The sequence below is a fragment of the Nelumbo nucifera genome, chromosome 1 (assembly GCF_055504915.1).
Source record: "Nelumbo nucifera cultivar China Antique chromosome 1, China Antique-T2T, whole genome shotgun sequence".
NCBI classification, from domain to species: Eukaryota; Viridiplantae; Streptophyta; class Magnoliopsida; order Proteales; family Nelumbonaceae; genus Nelumbo; species Nelumbo nucifera.
Window position 1 is genome coordinate 107,033,067 of NC_142649.1, and position 25,063 is coordinate 107,058,129.

Consider the following 25,063-nt stretch of genomic DNA (forward strand, 5'->3'; position numbering starts at 1 on the left):
TTTATTTTACTTCACCAATACTGCTAACAAACAAAACAAAGTAAAACCTATGACAAGAGTAAACCAGAATATGCACTGAACTCACTTCTACTCCCATACTTCTGCACAAATGCAAATGAAATTGCAGTGCAACCAAAGGATGCCATATAGTTGGGACAAGGCTTAGTAGAGGTCAGTTTGGTTGAGTGGTTTACTAACCATTGCTCATGATGACAATTACAATGTTAAAGTAACCACATCACCTCACCACAATGACCCTCCTTGGCGATCATAGTTGATCAATAATGATTTACATTTCACTTGGTTTATCCAGAGATCTAGGGCATGCAATCCTGCTACCAAGTTGTCATGGGCTACTACAACCAGCCCCATATTAATATGGATAAAGACATACCTCAATGTTAGGCATTTACCTGGTGCATGTAGCTGCGGAAGAGTTCATTTTGTTTCTTCACTCTCTGAACAAAACGCTTTGGAGCAATGACACCTGTTTTCTTCTTCTGTGAACTGATCTGCATTGAAGTAGCATCAAGAACAACCATATTATATAATGGTCCCCCAATCATGTCTACTTAGCATGGTGATTCTTTTAACTAATTGATAAGAGCAAAATTAAAAGGGATTATTAACATCACCAAGCTACTCTCCCCCAACAAATAACAAATGAAGTCCCAATACAAAAATATATCCCCTAGCCCAAGACCCCCAAAATAGATCCTGTCACCCCCTCCCTAACAAGTGGAATTGTCAATGTTTTGGCTAATCTTGAATCTTGATATAAACAAAAGTTCATAGTGGTGGCAAAAGATTTTGCTTTCTATGTAAAGTGTCATACCTGCCAAGGACCTGGGTAGACTTCTATCATCCATCCAATAGATACTTAAAAATGAAAGTGATGCAGAATCTAACAAGTCAAACCTGGGATTTTCTGAATTTTCTATATATTTTTTGTAGTTAGGATAGTCAACTTTTTGTAGTTATTTTCTGATTGTTTGAACTAGGGGCAGATCAAAAAGGGTATGGGTGAGGTAGTAAGAAATGATTTAAGGGCTCATAAAGCCATAATCTAACAATATATGGCACTGAACAGAATGGAACAGCAAAACCGGATTCATGTAGCTGGCCCTATATAGTTGTGGCAAGGCTTAAATCACAATGATGATGACACTCTGATTATTTGAGTTTTTGATAGTTTTTCTAATAGCATTAAGAATTAGTATTCCTAGTAACAGTAGGAATTGAATCCAATTGTATTAGGGATTATGCATTTTACCAGGAATTCATCCAGGTCCCAAAGCAGACCCTTAATCCAACTGGATGGAGTTTTTTTTTTTTTTGTCAAGTCAAAAGTCATGTTAGTAAATAAAAGTCATAGTCCTAAGTCAAGTAGGATTTGTCTTATTCATAGTCCTGAGTCAACTAGGATTTGCATCCTCTTCCTAATCAGTTAGAAATAGTGTTTCTTAGTTTGTTTTAGAGTATGAAAACAAAGGAAAAGGAATGGCCAACTCTCCCCTCTTTGCCTATAGTGGTTCATGCAAGTGTGATTTCCCCTACTGCTACTGTTGGAGTGATTCTAACAACTGAAGGTGCTAATTCCTTCACCCTTAAGCAGTGGTGATTCCAATGCTTTTCTGGTTAAAAAAGGCCATTACCCAATGTTGGTTCCACCATTCCAGCTATCTGGGGCCTTGGGAGGGGTGGACTGGATACAGTCCTAACCTTTGGCTTTTTTTGCACAAAGTGGCCGCTCTCAGACTTGACCCACATTCTCATGCTTGATGGCCTGAGATTTTACCATTACACCATGTAATGCTTTTCTGGTTCTGATTCTAAAAAAGCCTAGGTTGCAATAGCCTACTGAGCGGCAAATCAGAACCCAATATAGAGTTCAATAATTCATCCCAAATGGAACCCCTAATGCCTCTTCCCATCAAGTTGACCAATAGAATTTCTCCTTGATGAGTAGCCCTAAAGGCTCTTTCACCTAAATTTTCTGGGTTGCCAATGCTGCATCAGCCAAAGTTTAATTTAATGAAGACCAAAAGTTGGAGAGCACAACCCTATAGTGGGGGATGCCCATTTAGCATGGCATTTAACATGAAGCTTGTCCATGCATCTTAATAATGAGTTCATTCTTCCGAAAATCTGATTTTTTTTGGTTTGATGAAGGGCATCCATGCAAAATCATCATTAAGTGGTCATCCCTTTTGAACTCCTTTTCATCACAATTGCTCCACCAGAGATGCTGGAAGAAACCTTGATATAACAATTGCTAGAAGAAATCATGCAGGCCTCCATGAACAATAGAGGTCCTAGAACTGAATTAAGCACCTACAAACTGTGGCAAACCAAACTGCTAAACTAGCAATTAGCCCACTTGAACTACAGATTAATCATTAAGCAGAAAAATGACATTGAAAAACTCAACAAATTGGGGAAATTTATCAATACCAAATTTTCCTTTTACAAAAATCTTACTATTTGATGGTGGTGCCAGGCTTCTCCTGCTGGCTAGGTTTAATTGTGTTTCTTTTTTGCCTTACAGTTTCTTAGAGATGTCAAGTACTCGAGTTAGATCAAACATTGCTTGTTGTTCTTCAACGGTTGAACCTTTGAAAGAGGCTTTTCTCCCCCTTCCCCACCCTATTGAGGACAATTGAAGGTTTGGTTCCAAGGGCCTGATGGCATGTTTTCCCCAAATTTCTTTTGTATAGGACAGGAAGGGAAAAAATTCCATAGATCTCGCATGGTGGGTAGGAATCTGATATAGGGTAAAAGAAAGGGAAAATAGAAAGATTTCATATCTGGAATTTAGAAGAATAGAAGAAATGGAAAATTTAAACAGCAACTAGAGAATAAGTAATAGCACAATTTTTTTTGATAAGTAATAGCACAAAGAAACTAGAGAATAAAGGAGTGATGATTTTACAAGAAATTGGGGATTGCAGCATAGAAAGTCATAGAAACTAGAATAATAGGAGAGTAGAATATAAGAGGAGAGAATAGAGAAGAGAGAGACAAATTGTTCCTTCAGGAGAGAGAGAGAGAGAGGGGCCACATCTCACAAGAAAAACCACTATCTAAAATCTTATTTCATATCCAAAACTCTTCACTAGCCAAATAAATGAGAAGCATATTTATAGACTTAATTGGTTGGATTCGTGGCTTTAAACATAACAGAATGGTACAACAGGATTCATGTAGCCAACCCCATATAGTTGGGATAACACTTGGATGATGATGATGAATTGGTTGGATTTGCCAGCCCTTGTTTCCTACCAAAAGAAGATAATAAAGCAGCAACTTTAAGACAAATAATGTAAGATCCAAGATGACTTCTCAATACCACTAGAAAACTACTGAACACTTCCTAATATTTCTAAAGATTCTAAAATGCTTAAACAAGAGATTGATACCTATAGAAGCACTAAATTTCAAAAATAAACCCAAATTTGAAAGCTGGCAGAATTTACAGAACTATCCACAGAACCCAAGCTTTTGGGAGAAATTGATCATGTCTCACATGGATGAGAGATTTTAGGGTTGTATATCAAATTTTTTTCAAGCCCTAGCAGGGTGGCTTGGTCTGCACTCTGCAGGTCCTAGCGAATCCACATGCACCCCACACAAGAAAATCATAGTTTTTTATTTTGATGGATAGAAAACCATAGTTTCTTGTGGGACTCAAGCATAGTTTTCAAGACGCCAAGGCGAGGCTAGGCGACAGGGGGGCACCTTGTCACCTAGGCAATGGATTTTTTTATGTTGAAAATATAGATCCTAGGGTAGTTCCCTAGGTACCATAACCATATTTCCTTAATAACTATTCATAATTTTCATAAGAAAAGTATAAAGTTCATATTGAAGTATAGAAAATCAACATATTCATGAGAAGTAAAAGGAGAAAAATAAAATTCAAAAAATATAGGGGATGAACCCTTATTTTTGCTATAGGAAAAGACGAAAAGAAAAAGTAATGGTAGTAGTAGTAGTAGTAGTAGATGAGAAGTAAAAGGAGAAAAATAAAATTCAAAAAATATAGGGGATGAACCCTTATTTTTGCTATAGGAAAAGAAGAAAAGAAAAAGTAATGGTAGTAGTAGTAGTAGTAGTAGTAGTAGTAGTAGTAGTAGTAGTAGTAGAAGAAGTAGAAGAATATATGGAAGAATAAAATGTGCTGACTAGATAAAATTTTAAGTTCTTCCTTACTTATTGGTTCAGGTTTTGAATTCTTTGAGGGTTCAATAAAGGATTTAGCAATGCTGTGTTGATTAAACCCTAATAAATAAGAAAACAATAAAAAGAAATTAGTATATAAACACACAAAATGATTATTTTAGTTTAATAATGTTTATTTTATAATTATAATCCCAAAAAAGAATGAACAAAAAAGTATTTTATAGTAGGAAGTAAAAAACTGCTTGGCGATTAGGCAAGGCGAGCCTCAAAGGACGCCTTGTCACCTAGGCATCACCTTGACAACTATGGACTCAAGTCTGGAGGTTTTTCTCTGCTCATCTTTTTCTCTCTTCTGTTCCAGCCTTCCAGGCCCACGTTATCCTTTAAGAATATTGGATTGCTCCCAATTTGACCAAGTCCTTTCCTTGCGAAACTTTTGTAAGCCTGTGGTCTCTTTATAAATGTTAGGCTTCTGCATGGACAGCCCCATATAAAATGTAACTTATTTAACATCATCTGAAATTATTATGTAGAATATCTCTTCCTATGTTTGCTTGATGTACAAAGGCAATAATAAATTCACAAACCACCTTTGCTTTTTTACAATTTTATTTCAGGGATGTACATCTGCAGCTATTCCATATAAGCTTGTAAGACCCAGAGAAATCACCAAACTAGCATGAATTTGATGCTCAACTCATCCTTTTCTACTAGGAGCATAGATTAAGCAGAAACTTTATTACTAAGAAGGAAAATGAGACACAAAAGACCACAAAACAAAAGGGGGAAAACAACCGTAAAAACTGCACAATGACCTATCAGCTCCCCAAGACACTCATGTCCTTTTCAGAAGGACCAAGCTAAACTGGGGCTAAAGAACCAACTAACTCATTAACCAATCTACTGATTCAGTAAGCAAGATGCTCCATTAAGAAGCCAAAGACTGAGGCTCCCTAATAAGATGTGGATATGCTCATGGCTCACCCCAATAACTCATCCTTAAATCATCACCAAGGAATCTCCCTCCACCTGAGCTTGGGAGAAACACAAAGCACAATCAACTGAGGACCCTCTTAATAAAGAACAATACCTCCCCTTGATAAATCCTTAAAATGACTCCAATACCAGAAGGCTATAGATTCCACAAGGAACAGCCAGCAAAATTAAGCTTGACTACTTGAGGATGAAACCAAGCCTGAGATCACATAGTGCTGGAAAGTGGAGACTAAGGAAGAAGCCAATAAAACCCCATCCCGGCACCCTCCACCGCATAATCTATAGAAAATCTATTGTTTCCTCTACAGTGTAAATCCAATGAAGCAATAACAATGAGGTCAATCAAAACCTACAAAAACCTTTTTTTTCCCATCTAAGAAGACTCTGTTTTCTGCTCTTTCCACACCGACCATAGACATAACAGCCTTCATCTCTGCATAATCTTCCCTAATCTATCTAATGGTATTAAGGGAGACAAGAGAATGCTCACACAAGCTCATAATGTCTTTTTTTTTTGGAAAAGGTAAGGTATTTTATTAAATCAAGAACCAGTACAAAGGAGCCTAGGCCATTAGAGGCTGCCTAGAGCCACTACAAACTACAGATACATCCAGTTCTGAGATCTAAACACAGACTCAACATACCGAACACCAGATAAATTAAAAAAGTGCCCCAAATCTTCAACATAAATTGAACAAGAGCTAGCAAGTGAAAGGGTGGTTTCATCCTTAGCCCTACAAAGGGACATCCATGGGGAAAGAGGCTAAAGAGGTAAAATGCAAAATCAGCTCACAAGTTTTGATTTTCATGCATACCAACTCCAAACAGAAAACTCTTAAGAGTTAAGCCATGTTTGGACTTGAATGAAAATGGACAAGGTAGACAGGAGTGGAAAGTAGATCCACTACTTTCCACATTCTGTTATTTGGCTCCAAAAACTGAGCCATATGGAATATGAGAATCAGTTTTACATTGTTTTTTCCATTGCTTAGGTGGATAATGCAATGACTACCCCCTCCACCCAGTTCCCAATTATCTGCCAAATTGTCCATTAGGGCCAACTTTTCCAACTACCTCCCACCCCCCTCCAAACACAGCCATATTTTTGGGGTGGGTCCCAACAAGACTGCCTTTGCCAAAAAGGGATTCTAAAGAGAAAGAAGAGAGCAAAAAGCTCAAGAAAGGAGGAAGAGAAAAGACCATGGAATTCAATTGACCACACATCTAATCTTACCCATCCAGCTGAAGGATCAAGAAACACTCTTTCAAGATAGTGAAATAAATAAACCAATTTAGAGGATTTATGATCCCTAAGGCCCCTTCCAAAATCAAGGTTAACCCTAAGAGACAAATTGAGCAATAGGATGTCTTATAAAGGTCGGCATAGTATAGAGATGAGAAAATTTTATACATAAAGAGCCTCCCCCGCAGAGATCCTTCTAGAATCTAACATTAGTCCCTCCCAAGGATAACACCTGATGAATTAGAGGAAAAGAGGCAGTACATCAAATATATACATAATCTCATGCCCCAGTCATTTGCACTTAGGCAATGAGTGCTTTGAATCAAAGAAGGCTTCAGGTGAGCAATAGAATAGCTTAAGAAGGTGAGCAGATGAGAAAAGTTTACACATAAAGAGCCTCCCCAGCAGAGATACTTCTAGAAACCAGCATTATTCCCTCCCCCATACCTGATGAATTAGAGGAAAAGAGGCCGCATCAAATATCTACAAAATCCCATGCCCCAGCCATTTGCAATACTTAGACCATGAATGCCTTGAATCAAAGAATGATTCAGCTCATCAGTTTCAAAATGAAATCTCTACAATGGTTAAATCATTTTTCTAAAAGCATGGTAGTACAAAGTTTTGGTTTGTTAAGCACTTTGCCATGTGCAAATGGGGAAATTTCATAAATTTTGTTCAAATATCTGGAAAATCTGAGGAAATTGAGAAAACATAAAAATATTAGAAAGCATGCAAAATTTATTTATAGAACTTCAAGAACACAGATTTTTTCCTTGACATTCCATATCTTGAAGTGTATCTGTGCTATCATATCAGCAGCCCCAAGTACAAATATCTATTTGAACAAGCAGCACAAATTATGCATAAGAAAAGCACTAGTTTTATTGCCCCTTTCCAATGGATCACCAATAGCAACAGAGCAATATGTATAGCATTGTTCACATTCTTACTCAAAAGCACTAGTTTTATTCTAACCATCAACTTGTGACACTTGCCACTGGTACCTGCTACAAAGTAACAAAGGAATGTGCTGAAGATGTTCAAGATGAAGAAAGCTTTTGAAACTTCAGTCAGTCAAGCAACTTCCTTCAATTACAATTGGAACTGTAAATAATGTCACCACCATTAAATATTGTTGGCCCATGTTATAATTTAAAACTTGATTCCTGGAATTTGATTGGAATTCTCATTATAATTCAATTCTAATTTCTGGAAGAGCAAATTCATCAAACATCTGAAACTCTTAATTTTGAATCCAAATCCACCTCAAATCTGGAATCAAACCCAGTCTAAAAGATTTGTCACATATATAGCCTGAATAGCCACTTTTTTATTGATAACAAACCAAAGTTCTATGTCCAGTTCCCTACAAGGGAATAATGTGATTATATAAATATTTTGACATGTATGATCATGTAAAGGCCATCAAAGATATACACTGGTTCACATAAATGACAATTTAAGCCAAACCAGTAGTAACATATAAACAAGAAACAGTCAGGACATAAAAGAGGAACAAAAAACAGTGAAATCACAGAACTCCAAAAAAATACCTTTTCTTCTACTGATTATATTATTTATCAATTATCATTACTAATGAAGAAAAAGAAAGAATCCTTTGCAAAAAAAAAAAAAAAGTTAAGCCTATATTCCCTATTAAATTTGTGAAGAACTTACAACTTGCAACATGAGCAAGCACAGCAATCAATTTCTGTTTATATATTGTAGAGAACACTGATGTGGGCCCCACTGTGTTCGTAGGACAGCATGTGTAGTTATTTGTTTCAGTTATAGTAGTGTCAGTTTGAGTCAGTTTGTTAATTCAGTTGTTATTTATTTCAGCTTTTATTTACTTTATTTATTATGTAAGTACTAAGGGCAGATGTGTCCTTTCCATTATGTACTAAACATAACCTATAAATAATAAGAAAGTGGCGGCGGCAGATCAGTTAGAATCTGTCCCTCCTTTCAACCACTTGTGTTCTCCTGTTTCTCTTCTATTCTCTCTCCTTTCTCTCATTCTTCTTCTGTTTTGTAAACCTAAAACCTATTAGGATTCAAGACTGATTACAGTCTTGATCTTCTACTTGGTATCAGAGCCTATCTAGGGCTTCTCATGTGTGTCTAGTCCAGCCGACCACATGAGGACTAGCTAGGGCTGGAAGCTTTGAAGAAGTATTCGGTGACTGAATCTTGGAGATTACCAGGAGAGGTTCGCAGCAGTTGAAGACTTGCCGCGGCTTGCAGAGAGGTGGTAATCAGGAAGAAGCAGCGAAGGTTAGGGTTCAGGTAACCCTAGAAGACAGCAAACCGAAGTACATAAATAAGTTTTTTTATTGAGTTTCAGAGACTGCAATCAGTCGAGATAGGTTGGACCTATCTAGAAGGAGGGACCGAACTGTGTTCAAGTTTGTTTCTAGGGTTTGACTTGCCGAACTGTGTTTAAGTTTGTTTCTAGGGTTTGACTTACCCCCCCCCCCCTCTCAGAGGTGATTAGTTTTTAGGGTTTCATATTGCCCTACGACAAGTCCCACTTGTGCGGACTGCTTGGAGAGTGCAGCTGAGCACTTATTTTAGACCTACAGTTGAAACCCTAATTTTCCTCTCGCAGCAGTGGGCCCCACAGTAGTGATTTCAAAAAATAGCATCTCAGATTGACAGGCTTCCTGGTACTGTGCATGCCGATTGATTTCAGATCAGATTTAAGTTGATTCCTTGCATATACTGTGATAGGCGGTTGGTTTCAGATCAGATTTCGGATCATATCAGATTTCAGATCAGATCAGATTTGTGTTGGTTTCGGATCAGATTTCAGACCTGCTTGTTTGACTCTGTTTTCTAGTATAGTGGCTCTAACAGTTTGTAGCCACTGAATCTTGATCAAAGATGGAGTTTAAGGGTCAGGGAGAAAGTAGTTTTGGAAACCACAGTTATGGTAGTGTATCTGAAACCGGGTTTCAGATTACAACTATGAGATTTGATGGGTCAAATTATTTGAAGTGGGCTCAATCAGCCATGATGGCTATTGGAGGAAGGGGAAAACTGAGTTACCTCTTGGGAGATGTGAAAGAACCTTCCAAGGAGGACCCAACATACACCAAGTGGGTTCAAGAAAACTATTTGGTTATGGCATGGCTATGTAATTCTATGTAGCCACATATCAGCCGAAATTACTTGTGGGCAAAGACAGCCAAAGAGATATAGGATGTTGTGAAAGAAACCTATTCCCAACCCCTTAATGTTGCCAGAGCCTATGAACTGAAGTGTGAGGTGAACAGCCTTAAACAAGGAGAGAAGCCAGTTTCTGTCTACTTCTCTACCTTGAAATCCTTGTGGCATGAGATTGACCATCTAGAGACCCTTGAATGGGAGAGTCCCAAAGATGCACAGACTCACAGAAAGCAAGTCGAGACGAATAGGGTATTTGAGTTTCTAGCTGGTTTGAATTCAGATTATGACATTGTGCGACAACAGATATTGACAAGAGATATTGTGACCCTTTCTCAAGCATACTCCCTGATGCATAGTGAAGAGACCAAGAGGAAAGTCATGATGCAGCCTCAGCCCTCTTTCCCAGCCTTGACAGCTATTAAACCTAAGCTAGGGGGTGACTCAGAAAGGGACCAGAAGAAGGAAGATAAACGGGATCTGGTATGTGAACATTGCAAGAAACCCAAGCACACAAAAGATACTTGTTGGAAGCCACATCCTCACTTGGTCCCATCAAAACTAAGAAATAAGAAGGGTAATGCTCATGTGGCAGTGAACACTGATTCAGCATCCTCATCAAGCACATCCCTAGAGACTTTAGCTGCTGTTCGGGCTGCCCTCATACAGTTGGAAAAGGAAGTTGGGAGTTCAGCTCAGCCATCTCAGTCACCATCAGCTCCTACCACATCTGCATTTGCACATTCAGGTACTCGAGCCTCAACTTACCATGCTTTAGCTCCAGGTAATACTGACCACTGTTGGGTAATAGATTCAGGTGCATCTGACCATATGACTAGCTTGCCATCTTTGTTCACTTCTTATCACTTGTCCTCTGGCCGAGATAGAGTATCCATTGCTGATGGCTCTCTTGTTCCCATTTCGGGCAAGGGGGACATCAAGCTATCGGATACTATCTCTTTATCTTCTGTCTTGCACATTCCTAAGCTCAATACTAACCTGCTTTCAGTTAGTAGTATTACCAAACACATGAACTGTTCAGTAACCTTTTTCCTTGACCGATGTGTTTTTCAGGATTTGGAGACGAGGAAGGTGATTGGGATTGGCCGTGAGACGAACGGGATCTATCTGCTTGGAGAGAGTTCTCGTCGGGAGGAGTCAGTGGATAAGAAGTCTTTTGTTTCCCAGTCTGTGAGTTCGATTAATGCTTTGGCATAACCGATTAGGTCATTTATCTTTTAAGTCTTTGAAGAGTTTGTTTCCTGCTTTATTTGAGTCTGTTGAGTTATCAAAGTTAAGGTGTGAGAGTTGTGAGTTTGCCAAACATTGTAGAACCTCTTATTCTTTAAGTAATAAAAGGAGTAATTCCTCTTTTGATATTGTGCATACTGATGTTTGGGGGCCATATCATATCTCTTCTATGGGTGGGTATAGATATTTTCTACTGTTTGTTGATGACCATACCCGTTTTTCTTGGGTCTATCTTATGCATTCTCGGGATGAGGTTCCTGCTCTGACCCAAAACTTCCATCAGATGGTTCTCACTCAGTTTGGGACCAAAATCAAAGTCCTTAGATCTGATAATGCAAAGGAATACTTTGCTCAGCCATTGACCTCCTACCTTCTTAGCCATGGAGTTATTCACCAGAGCACTTGCCCTTATACACCACAGCAGAACGACGTTGCCGAAAGGAAGAATAGGCATATCTTGGAGGTGGCTAGAAGCATTATGTTTACCTCCAATGTACATATTCGCTTCTGGGGTGATGCTATCCTCACGGCAGTTTATCTCATTAATCGAGTTCCTTCCCGGGTTCTTGATATGAGAACCCCCTTTTCCCTTCTATACCCAGACGAGGAGTTGTTCATTGTTCCCCTTAAAACCTTTGGTTGTACCTGTTTCATTCAGCTTCTCGGGCCTCATCATTCCAAGTTTGAACCCAAGGCCTCCAAATGCATTTTCCTTGGTTATGCACAAACTCAAAAGGGTTATTGCTGCTATGATCCAGTTTCAGGGAAACAGTTTGTCTCCATGGATGTCACCTTCTTTGAGGAGACACCCTATTATCCTAGGGTTTCTCCTCAGGGAAAGAGCAGTGAGAGTGGGGCTGTTTTGAGTTTCTTTCCTCAGGGGGAGAGCAGTGAGAGTGGAAGTGGGGCTGGTAGAAGTGGGGTTGTGTTGAGTGGGGCTGTTCCTTTACCTATTCCACTGGATAATGAAGGCTGTAGTGGTGAGGGTGATCAGAGGGAGCCGGAGTTGAGAGTCTATCACAGGCGATGCAGGCAGGTTGATCCTAGTCATCGGCAGTCCCGGCCAGCTCCAGATCCAGAGCCTACTGAGATACCTCTCACTGTTGCCACTTCCTCTCTTGTGGATGACCTTGATCTCCCTATTGCCATTCGCAAAGGGAAACGACATTGCACCACTTCTACAGCTCACAGCATCTCACAGTTCTCATCCTATGATCGTCTGTCTCCATCTTACCGGTCCTATCTCACTTCCATTGCCGATGTCCCTATTCCAAGAATAGTGCAAAAAGCCTTATCAGTTCCAGAATGGAAAGATGCAAGTCGAAATGGATGCCCTATTGAAGAATAATACTTGGGCACTGGTTGACCCACCAAAAGGAAAGAAACCGGTGGGGTGCAGATGGGTGTTCACTGTGAAGCATAATGTTGATGGCTCTATTGAAAGGTACAAAGCCCGGCTGGTTGCAAAGGGGTTCACTCAGACTTATGGTATAGACTACTTGGAGACCTTGCAGCAAATCATTCTTGACCCCTGTTTCAGATGGATGTTAAAAATGCCTTTCTGAATGGAAACTTACAAGAAGAGGTTTACATGCAATTGCCTCCTGGATTCTATGATACAGAGACAGGTAAGAAGGTTTGCCGACGGAACAAGGCATTGTATGGTTTGAAGCAGTCACCTAGAGCCTGGTTTGATAGGTTCAGATTAGCCCTTGGAAAGTTTGGTTATGTACAGGCCCAGTCAGATCATACACCATCAAGAGGGTGGAGTCCTCTCTGACACTACTTGCAGTATATGTTGATGATATTGTGGTGACAGGAAATGACAGTCATGAGATTGAGTCCCTCAAACAGCTCCTTCATCAAGAGTTTGAGGTGAAAGATCTTGGTGCACTACGGTACTTTTTGGGTATTGAGGTTGCTAGATCCAAGCAGGGGATTTTTATCTCTCAGAGAAAATATGTTCTAGATCCGTTGGCGGAAACTGGAAAGTTGGGTGTTAAGCCAGCTGATACACCCATCGAACAAAATCACAAGATTAGTGCAGAGAGCGGGGAGCCTCTTGAAGACAAAGTTATGTTCCAACGGTTGGTTGGAAAGCTCCTATATCTCTACCTCACTCGGCCGGATATCAGCTATGCAGTTAGTGTTTTTAGCCAGTACATGCACTCCCCTAGAACTTCTCATCTTCTTGCGGCAGAGAGAATATTAGCATACTTGAAGAGATGCCCGGGTAGAGGTATACTGCTCAAGAACAATAATCACATGAGGGTGGAAGTCTATACAGATGCCGATTGGGCTGGGAGTGTTGATGACAGAAGGTCCACCTCTGGATATTGTGCCCTTGTGGGAGGTAACATTGTCTCTTGGAGGAGTAAGAAGCAGAGTGTTGTTTCCCGCTCCAGTGCTGAAGCGGAATACAGGTCAATGGCTAATGGAGTGGCTGAAATCTTATGGCTGAGGTCACTACTTGAAGAGTTGGGTATTGACTATGAAAAGCCCTTAATGTTGTATTGTGATAATCAGACAGCTATTAATATAGCCCACAACCCAGTGCAGCATGACAGAACTAAACATATCGAAGTTGATCGACATTTTGTGCGAGAAAGGGTCACAGCACAAAAAGTGTCTTCCGTACATCACATCTAATATGCAGCTCGCGGATATCCTCACCAAGGTTGTACCAAAGAAGAAGTTAGAGACAGACCTATCCAAGTTGGGAATGATAGATATCTACTCCCAACTTGAGGGGGAGTGTAGAGAACACTGATGTGGGCCCCACTGCAGTGGTCCCCACTGTGTTTGTAGGACAGCATGTGTAGTTATTTGTTTCAGTTATAGTAGTGTCAGTTTGAGTCAGTTTGTTAATTCAATTGTTATTTATTTCAGCTTTTATTTACTTTATTTATTATGTAAGTACTAAGGGCAGATGTGTCCTTTCCATTATGTACTAAACATAACCTATAAATAATAAGAAAGTGGCGGCGGCAGATCAGTTAGAATCTGTCCCTCCTTTCAACCACTTGTGTTCTCCTGTTTCTCTTCTATTCTCTCTCCTTTCTCTCATTCTTCTTCTGTTTTGTAAACCTAAAACCTATTAGGATTCAAGACTGATTACAGTCTTGATCTTCTACTTATATAATTTGATTGCAGTGACAATATCAAATGCTACAAAATATATAGTATCTGCATATTTGGAAAAGAAAATCTAATGAACTTGCAACCAAATAGCAGTTTCTAGTTGGATTGAGATCAAGGAGTAAAGGTCACACAAGCTATGCAACATCAAATGCAGCCCAATGGTTTCTAACAGAGTTGTTACCTGCGTGAATAAGTCTGCCAAGCATGTTAAAAGATTCTCTTCTGCATCCCCCTGATTTTTATTATTTGAATAGTATTCTAGTAACTGCTCCCGAAATGGAACACAAAAATAAAGGGCCTGCATACAAAATAACCATATATGAAAACAACTCAGGAAACAGGTCTCAAAGTAAAATATAAAATGAAACACAGAAGAAGCTATGACCCATAATCTTAAGTCCACATGGTAGAGAAATATTTTGAGTGGAAGAAACATTCAATCATAACCCATTGAACATTCCTTGTACGGTTATACTGACTCCAAAGAGCCCTCCCCACCCCGCAAAAAAAATAAATAAAATAAATATGCTGGATAATATATATATTATATATATACATATATATATATATTGATGCTACAGTTCTCTTTTCCTTCTTTTCTTCTTTTTCTGTTTGGATGGTTCAGTGATGTGGTTCAGCCTTCTATAGCAATAGAGTATACAGAAAATCAATTTCTGGAGAGATTTGAGCATCCCAAAGTTACTAAAACATATGTGAGGAGAAGGATGAACCAATGGCAGCATCCAGATTTGGAAGCTGACAGCAGTTTCTAAAATCTAAATCCATAATTTCTATTTTTTATGTTTTCAAGTGAACTATTATTTGCTGTGGTAAGTTTTCTATTTTTTAGGTCTACAATTAATAATTCCCTATTTGTTTAGGCAAATATTAGGTTAAGTGATTAAGTTAATTACTATTTGATTGGTTTCTATTTTCTTTCTATTCTTAGGGGTTTCTAGGATTCTAATAAGGAGTCTGGTGCAGTTTTAGTAATTGCCAAATTTCTATTCAGTAAAAGCTTTGAAGAATTCTATATATACATGTAAACTTGGCAGAACAGTAGAATTGAAGGAAGCAATTTTTGTTCTTCTCTACAGTTTTTCATTTTTTCCTCCTCTTGAAATCAGAGTTAGAAAAACATGTAATTTCTCCTTTCCTCTGTTATTTTATAGTAGTTCACTGATACTAGAAGAAAACCAGCAACTACTCTCTGGATTTTCCCCTAAATTCGATACATACTTTGTTGGATTTTGAAGTAAGGGTATCCATCAACCTTGCTTTCTATCTACAACCCCTACATTAGTTGGGGGAAGTGACAATAAAGATATGATTAGTAAAGAAGGAAAGAAATTGTTACAAAAAAGAGTATTGGATGCACATCAAAACAAAATGAAGTGAATCAATTGAGAGAGACACACACACTCTCTCTCTCAATTGACTCACTTCATTTTGTTTTGTGAAGGCCCACTAAACATTTCTGTCCTATTAGTCCCATTCTAGCTAGCTCATCCATGACAATGTGATCCTATTATGGTCCATATAAATCTATCACATGGCAAGGTGCCAATCAACTGGTTGGTAAGGTCTCCTGCTGGTCATAGTGGAGACTTGGGATCGAATCCCACCTGCACCTGGGTTGGGGAATGGGCTACCCCCTGTTGTGTAGCCCTTCAAAAGAAATCAAATATATATATATAAATCTATTACATGACATTTAACATTGGAGCTGAAATATAGTTGTATTTCATTTAGCATTAAGGACAGTCCCCAAGGACTTCCCGCATACCCCTTGACCCATCTAATAACATTTGCAGAATCACCTTTTATCAAAAGAGAAGAGTTTTTTAGTGATACTCCTTCACGGCCAAAAAGGAGTGTCATCACCTCAACATTTGTGAAGTCTGCTGCTCCAGTTGGTCCACTGAATATCCAGATTGTATTTACAAATCATTTTAATCTTAATAACCACCATGATAAATAAAAATATGTTTAAATAGACAACTGCAACTCACAAGACTGAATTGTGAAATAATTAAGAAATTCAAAGAAGCTATAGTGCTAGTCAAAAATACTGACAAATCCAAATATTTCCTCCCATACATGAAGTACACACTCTTAAAATTTAAAGCCAGCCTCTGGTCTTACACTCAGGCATCTTAAAGCCTAGATCTTTTTTATAAGTGCTTCAAACCCTAGTTCTTCTTCTTTCTTTTTTCCATTTTCAAATCCTTCAACATGTGCAGCTACCACCCCCCCCCCACACACACACACACACATTTTAACCATAAACCTTATAACTTATTAATTTCTTTATAAAGTTTTTCCTGCAGACCTTTTCCTTAGTAATTAAGGCCATTACCCAATGTTGATCCCTCAGTTTCCTTGGTAATTCAGTCCATAAAATCCATAATATTAGCTTCAGTTGTGGGGAAACCATGGAAGACTTTACTCTGAATTCCAAAGCTGTGGTTTACTCTATATCTACAGTATAAAAAAGAAAGGAAAGAAAGAAAGAAAGAAACTTCACTTTGGTATTCCTACAACACAAAACCTTAATCCCAACTATCGGGTTGGGGATCAGGTGCACAAATCCTCTCTCGGCATTATATTCTTTCTCAAAGCAGATGAAGATGTATTATCACAATAGAAACATTTATCTGAACAGAAGAAAAAAAATGTAACCATCTAGATCTTCATCTTAAAGGTAAAACTAAGGCATTTCAGATTTTTCCAGTTCTAAAACATTGGGACCAAAGAATACATTCTACCATTTCGGTAAACAGGTGGCAAAACAAAACCTCAAAAGCACAAAAAACCATAAAAGTATAGAGACCAGAAAAATAAACACATAAGTACTGAAAAGCACTAAATTTCAACAAATCTCTCTCACAGTCAACTAATCATGTCAATACAGCATTACGAAACGCAAATTAAGCAAGTTATAATTACAAAGCTTTCAAACACACGGAGCAGAAGAATGATTACTAATTTGGAAATTCTCCAGAGATCAAATACTAATTTATATAACGAACTTCTGAAATGCATAAATTAATTAATTAATAACTCCACAACGAGTCACATGATGAAACGAGATTAAACCTCGTAAATCTAACAAGGACGAAACCTACAAAGCAAACCAGATAGGTGCAACCAAACGAATAGGAGATTAACATGGAATGGCAGGAACCTGCAAAACGCTGTTACAGTAGCAAGTGTTGCCGAAATTCTCGAGTCCGAAGTACCTCTCGCCTTCAGGGAACTGATCACCAAGAGCTTTCTCGAGTTTGGAACCCGCAGCACCCATTAGACCATCTACCAGAAACCAGCCGTCCTCTCCTTCCTTCAGCCCTGAAATTCACTCTCCATGGACGATCAGATTCAAAGCCTCCCTCTCTCTCTCTGTCTGTCTCTGTCTGTGTGTGTGTGTTAGGGCTTTGACAGGAGTATATGCAGAGGGAATAATGAAGATGAGAAGAGAGTAGTCTGTGTATGTGTTTGTACGAGAGATGCAGGGGAAAGATTTACATTGAATACCGGGAGAAAAAAGAGTACAGAGGCAGAGAGCGAAATATATCAGAAAGACAGAAACTGTGAGAAAAATGTTGGAAACAGAAAAAACAATCGTCCTCCTAAATCCTAATGCTAGCTAATATATCGCATTTTGCCATCAAAACAAAAAATGCGAATATATCACATTTATTCCGACCCTCACCGGTTAATTGTATGACAAATGACACGTGGCTACCTATTGTCTTAATCCAATCCACCCGTAGGTCCCAGTTTTATGGTGGGTCCCAATCTCATGCTAAAATGTGCAAACATAGATCATGTTGGAAAAGTATTTTGTTTGAGTAGAATTGCCCCCCTATTAAAAACTCTAAGACCGTCAACTTGGGTGGGCCTAACCAAAGCTCAAACCGATCCAACCTGAAATTTTACATGAGTTAAGCTTGGATTTTCTATTTTCTGAATAGACTTGGGCCCAAGACTTTGAGATTTTTTATTACCTAGCCCTTAGGTAGTCCAAACTTGATCCAACCTTGTCCCAACCCAAGCCCGGCCCAGCTATACACATTCATATATAAATACATATCTATCTATCTATCTATCTATCTATCTATCTATCTATCTATATCTATATATATAGATATATACACTAGCAAACTCCTCTGTGGTGCACAAGAAAAAGATGTTAGGGCTTGTTAGGCTTAAAACTTATTGCTCTATGAGGCTATACAGCCTAGGGATAGGGATGGCAATTTTCCCCATCATCGTCGAGCACTTGACCTCCCCAACTAGGCGAAGATGGGGATTAGGGGTGGATTCGAGCTGAGCCAAGCCGAATATTTTGTTATTCAAGCTCGGCTCGCTGAAACTATGTTAGGTTCGAGCTCAAGCTCAAGTTCAATTTGAGCTAGAGACTTGAGCTCAAGCTCGGCTTGGTTCAAAGCTCACAAGTTCAAGCTTGGCTCTTCTCGAGCTCGACTGAAGCCATATATTTTTCTAAAAAATAAAAATTATACATATAAAAATATTTTTTATTTTACTTACAAAAAATTAAGAATTATAAAAAATATTATTATTATACATATAAAAATAAAAAATATACATATAAAACATTTTTATTTTATATACAAAACTATAAGAATTACAAAAATTGTTTATTATTATATATAAAAAATAAAAATATTATATATAATAAAAAATATTTATAATATATATGTATATAATAAAAAAATATTTATTTATTATACTAGGCTCGTGAGCCTCACGACCCGAGCTTCATTGGGCTCGAGCTCGGCATGACTAGCAAACGAGCCTATATATCAAGCTCAAGCTCGGCTTGAAGATCATTTAAATGGAGCCGAGCCGAGCTTTTTCACAAGTTGAGCTCAAATAGCTCGTGAGAAGGTCGACTTGTGGCCACCCCTAATGGGGATAGAGATTGCCTTAGCAAGGATAGGGTGGGAATGGGATTAATAAGAATACCCGATTGGGGACGAGGATGGGGAGTGAGGTCCACACCTTGCCCCGACCCCAATTATATATATTAAATATATAATATTATCTATATTATATATATCAAAATATATAAATATATTTAAAATATTTTTTGCATTTTAATTTTTCCTTTATTTTAAATAAATACCTATTTGAAAACAAGCTTTTAATTAAAAAATTTGGGGATTCATGTCCCCCCGATGGGGAACCTATCTCTAACGGGGACTCGGGAAGCAAGCTAAATTTTTTCATCATGGGGATTGGAGTTAGAGACAAGGATTAATTTAAACCTCAAGGTTGGGGAAAGGGGAGTATGATCCTTGCCCCGAACGCGTACATTGCCATTCCTACCCAAGGGGTCATCCTCCAAACCCATAAATACAGTTTTAATAATTATGGTAATTATAAATGTAGTATCCAATACTTAAGGAAATTATTAAAACTTTCCAATTATTTATTTTAATAATTGGAATTTTTATAATTTAGCTTTCACTAAATTAAATTACCAAAATCACTAATTATTGCTAAAAAATATAGTAAATATCAAAAGTAATGAAAATATAAAAAATAAATTTATATTTATTAAATTAATTTTTTACTTAAAATTACTGAAATTTTTTAATTATCGCAGCCACACATGGAGAACATCTCATCCTCTGCATAGTATTATGCAAGGGGAGATGTTCCCAATTCATGGGGGGTAGTGTGTTGTGGGTAGACGTGGGCAGGGTTCTTGTGGGTAGGAGATCCAAACTCATGCAATATAGATTAAGAGGTATTTTAGGAGGAATTTTAGGTGGGAGAGAGAAAGAGTTTAGGAGACATTTTAGGAAGGGGTTAGCTAAGTGGTTGGGAGCATTAGATAGATAGGTAGATAGATAGAGAGAGAGAGAGAGAGAGAAAGAGTTGGAATAGGACCCTAGAACTAGAAGAGATGGTTGTCATGTGACTACATGGAAGGGCTAGGAAGGGGTAAGGGAGAAAGGAGAAAGCGGTAAGGAGAAATGAGAGAAGGTAGAGTGCAAATGGATCAGACCACAATATGAGATCTAGTCCTATTTTGGGGGTCGGTTTGGCATGGCCCATGGCCCGAGCCTACACGAGCCCGTGCCATGCCATGGGTTGGGCTGGTCTATGGGCTGGGCCTTAGGCTAGGCCATGCCGCACACCAAGCCAAGCTCAAGGCAAGGCACCCGCTCCCCGTCCAAGGTTTTTAAAATTGAACCGGATAGGGAACTGTTCTGGGGTCGAATGGTCCGAACGAATGACCCGCTTTGACAACAAAATTAGTAAAACAAAAAAGGACAAAAACTACTATCCAGGTTGATGGTTCGACCGCCTGAGTCTTAAATTCACTAACCAAATAAACAGTTTTTTGACAAAAAGTGGTTTTGAGGTGAAACGGTGTCTTGTTCCCAATTTTTTGGTTTGATCTAGTTTTGAAAATACTATCCCCAACAACCCAATATTCAATTTGATGATAGAAATGATCAAAATGATATATTGAGTATCAACCACATGGTAAATTTCTATTATTGTTAATTGAAAGATTTAATAAATTTCCATTCAATCGGACCTCAATCCCCATCCCCAACCTCGACCTCGATCGGGATTTCCTATTAATCCTCATCCCCGCCCCCGCCTCGCCAAAACAATCCCCATCCTCAACCCCATTGGGTCAGGGAAGTCAGGTCCCCATTGGGGATGGGGAAATTGTCATCCCTAAAAGTGTGTTCTAATAAATGACCCTAATAGAAACACATAAGAGTATACAATTGTTTTATATTTTAACTTTTTAAATAATTAATAATTATTCATATTTTATATACTACTTTTAATAAATTTTTTATAATACAAAAATAACAATAATTAATTTCAGTTAGGTTTATTTATCAAACTGATGAAACCAACCAACCCAATTAACTCAACCCGAGTTGGTCGGTCTTCTAGTATTTTAGGTTGGCTTTGGCTCAAAAATTTCCCAATTCAACCAAGTTGGATCAGTTCCACTTTAGCCATTTGTGAACTAACCAAAATCCAATGACCTAACCATGGATATATATTAATATTTTATATTTTAAATACAATTTTTAATATGAAAAAGTGAGAATTTTCCCATATTTCTTAGTCTAAAATATTTTATATCATAAATTTAATTTTAAAATTTATTATTTAACAATCACATTATAATTTTTAAAATTAAATTAAATTTTTAAGTTTAAATCTTTTGAATAGACTAACCAAACCAATAGTCAGTTTCAGCTAACCAACTCCCTAACTTGATCAGGTCAATTTGGTTAACCAAATAGTCTACGACCGCACTGAACCAACTCATGAACACTCATAATTTCAGCTAAATTAATAGTCTTATCTCTAATAAATAACAATAGTTTAGTCTCCAATAATTATTGAAAATTTATAGTAAAAATACACAGTTATTGAAAAAATATATATAACGAAAACTACAATAAGTACTAAAAAAATATTAACTTAGTCAATAAATAGTATAATCTAGAATAATAGTTTAATCTCTACTAAATATTAATCAATAGCTTAGAACATAAGCACAATAAATACAATAAGTACAATAAATTAAATTTAAAAGTTTCAACAATAGTAATTTAATATCCAATAATTATTGAACTTTTTTATTTTAACTATTTAAAATCTAGTTATGTTAAATATTTTGTTATTTAAAATATTTAGTTATTTAAATACTTAAAATCTTAATTGTTTATTGAATTTAATTATCCATAAAATCATAATTTATACTATGATTACATAATTTCATTATTAAATTTGTAATATATTAAATTATTATTAATTTAACTATTATTTTTCTACTTTGAAGAAATTTTTTAAATTTATTACATAATTTCGTTATTTTAACTATTTAAAATCTAGTTATTTAAATATTTAAATAATCTATAAAATGTTTAAAATTTTTTGTTATTTAAATTTTATTTATTTAAAGCTATTATATATTATTAAATATTTTAAAAAAATTAAATTGATAATTTAAATTTTTATTACATAATTTCGTGATTTATTTTGTAAAATATAAAATCATTTTTTGTGTTTTTAATAAATATTTTAAAGTTATTTTATAATTTTGTTAGAATATTTAAATAATTCTTAATTTTTTTAATTCAAACTTTCTTTGGATAGATATAGATAAAGAGTAGGGGAGAGGATAAATAGGAATTAGAGATAATTTAGGAGAGAAACTCTCTACTAAATTATAGATAATTTTGGAGATAAATAGGAATTAGAGATAATTTAGAAGATAAATAGGAATTAGAGATAATTTTGGAGAAAGTGGGGGATAATGGGGGAGGTAGATTAGGAGTAATTTTAGGATAAGAGATTATTTAGGTTATTGAGAAAGTGCTTCTCATTGGTTGTTTAAAAAATGACATGGAATTAAAAAAAATAAAAAATTCAAAAAAAAGGAGAAAATAGATAAATAGCTTCTCTCAAAGGAGAGACATGCTGACATGGCAGGACCATTTTTAATATATATATATATATATATATATATATATAGATAGATAGATAGATAGATATAGAGTGAACAATAAGAAGAATTTGGATCTACTATCCACAATACACTACATCCACATATGGGAAATAATAATATTATCTAAAATTGCCATGTGTAATGCACACGCTCATTTACTAGTGTACATGTGTGTACAAATATATATTTTATCAATAAATAATGTATAAATATGTTTTAGATATGTTATATGTACTTTTATATTTAATTTATATTTTAACTTAGTTTTTAATTTTTTAAAAAATTGCAATTTGAGGCCAAAAAAGGTTTTTTTTTGCAAAAATAGCGGTACGCATAGATCTCGAAAAGTTACCTAAAATAAAAAAAACCACACCAATTAGACATCGAAGTGCAAAGTTATGGCCTCCGAAAGTTTGCTTAAATTGCGTGTGCAGCCCATGACCTGATGATCGAGTCAAACGGGTCAACCATTGAACTAATCGGGTTGAACAGTTCTTAACCAAGTCAACAGTTTTTGACAATCTGACAGATCTTAACTGAATAAGACTCGAAATCTTAATCGGGTGATGGTTCAAACGGTTTGAACGGCCAGGTCAACTACGAGTTAAAAACACAAGCTTGCCATTTGATGTTTTTTCTCTCTTTGAATTTCAGTATTTTTTTCTTTCTTTACTCTCTTTTAAACTTTTAGTTAGATGAGTTTTGGTTAAGTTAGTTTATGTAGGAGTAGGCCTGTAAACGGATTGAATTCAAATTGAATCAGGCTAGATTCGAATTTGAAACCAATTATAAAAAACAATATTCAAATTCAATTTGATATCTGACAGATATCGAATATTTAAATTCAATTTCGTATTTGATTGTTAAATTGAATATTAGATTCGATTCAAATTCGACCGATATGAGGCCTAGACTGAGTTTGCAAAGAAAAACAAGTGATTAGCTTGAGAAAAGAGGCAGGAGATTGACAACGGTAGTTGTGGGTTCCCGACGATGGGCCAAGTCTGTGTGAGTGTGTGATGGCGGCAATCGTGGGTTCCCGATGGTGCGATTACAATGGTAGTGAGCAGTGCTGGCCAGTGATGCTGGACAGTTGAGGGCCTTGAGGTGTTGAGCAGCAGTGAAAGAGATGGTAGTGGCCGATGACCGATACTCGACTACTATCACTGATGTTGTCGTAGGTGCTCGTAGCTTGCAAAGATTGGGAACAAAAAAATAGAGGGAGAGGAAGAGAAGAGGAGTGCGACTAGTGCGAATAGAAAAGATGAAGGGAGAGAGAGAAAGAGAAAAGGAGGAAGAAGAAATTAAAAGCGGGAGAGGAAATTGGTTTTTGGTTTATATCAAAAATAAAATAAAAACGGGAGAGGAAAGGAAGACTGGATGAGAGAGAGAGGAGATGGGAGGGGGTTTATCGAGAATGACAACAGGTGATATAATTGTAGAAATAAAATAAAATAAAAGTGGGAGAGGAAAGGACAACTGGACGAGAGAGAGAGAGGAGAGGTTTAGCGAGAATGATAGCAGGGGATATAATTGTAGGTGCCAACCTTTTTTCTGATGGACTCTACATGATTCCTCTTTATGACTTTAACCTTTATATTTTATTATATTTATTAATATATATTAAATGTATATAATTTATTCAAATTTTTATTGATTCGGATCAATACGAATTCGAATTTGAATTTGATAAATTAATCGGTAAAATGTATAAATTCGAATTCTACCATTCAATTTATTGAACCATTTGAATTCCATTCAATTACGTTGGATATTGAATTCTGAATCCAATTATCGAATACCGTTTACACTCGTAGTAGTAGATAAAATAAGGGTAAAATATAAAAACCTCCCCTGAGTTTTTTGACAATCTTATAAACTTCCCCTATGTTTTAATTTTAACAGAATTCTCCCCATAGTTTTGAAAAAAGTTATAAATACCTCACTTCCATTAAAGTCTGTTAACTTAAAAGAAAAATTTACTAAAATACCCTTAAATAATACCAAGTATCATCCTCCTCTTTATGAGATGTATACTTCTACATCAAGTTCAACAAGAAAAGAGCAAGCTTCTCTTTGAAACAAAAATATCTCCACAAATTCACTAGCAACATTAAAGTAGGTTTCAACAAGATTTCAAGGCAGTTGATAATCTTAATTTAGATTCCATGTTTGATTTCTCTAGTTTGTCAAGATTTTTGCTCTTGGGGATCAATCTGTGTGGAAGGCAATGTCTTTGACTTTGTTCATGTTAAATTTAATAAAACAATCCAGGTAAGATTGAGAGAAATAGGTTGGCGCTTAATAATTAATAGAACTTTGAATTTTGTTTTTATTTTATGATTTGAGATCATTTTAGGAATTTCTTTGAACACTTGGAGTACTGTCACACACATCATATGAACGCATTATAAAGATGAATTTAGTACGGTTGATGCCTTTTGGGTAGATTAAATAGTTTTGAAAAAAACTGTTAAATTACTTAAATAGTAAAAGGAATCACTTAGAACCATTTAACAGGCATTTCCACGAAGTCTCTAGACTGTGGTTCCTATTTG

The 25,063-nt window shown here is 36.7% G+C and overlaps 1 protein-coding gene across 1 annotated transcript in view; it reads right to left on the bottom strand.

The window, feature by feature from the left end:
- LOC104605993 (ubiquitin carboxyl-terminal hydrolase 3) overlaps window positions 1-17,653 on the bottom strand; it is a 31,010-nt gene extending 13,357 nt beyond the window's left edge. The window contains exons 1-3 of the mRNA XM_010270976.3: window positions 17,172-17,653; window positions 14,166-14,282; window positions 414-512 (exon numbers count right to left, since the gene is read on the bottom strand). Coding sequence (XP_010269278.1) covers window positions 414-512; window positions 14,166-14,282; window positions 17,172-17,288 — 333 coding nt within the window. The 5' untranslated portion in view covers window positions 17,289-17,653. The remainder of the gene's footprint in view (window positions 1-413; window positions 513-14,165; window positions 14,283-17,171) is intronic.
- Between the last annotated feature and the right edge of the window lie 7,410 nt (window positions 17,654-25,063).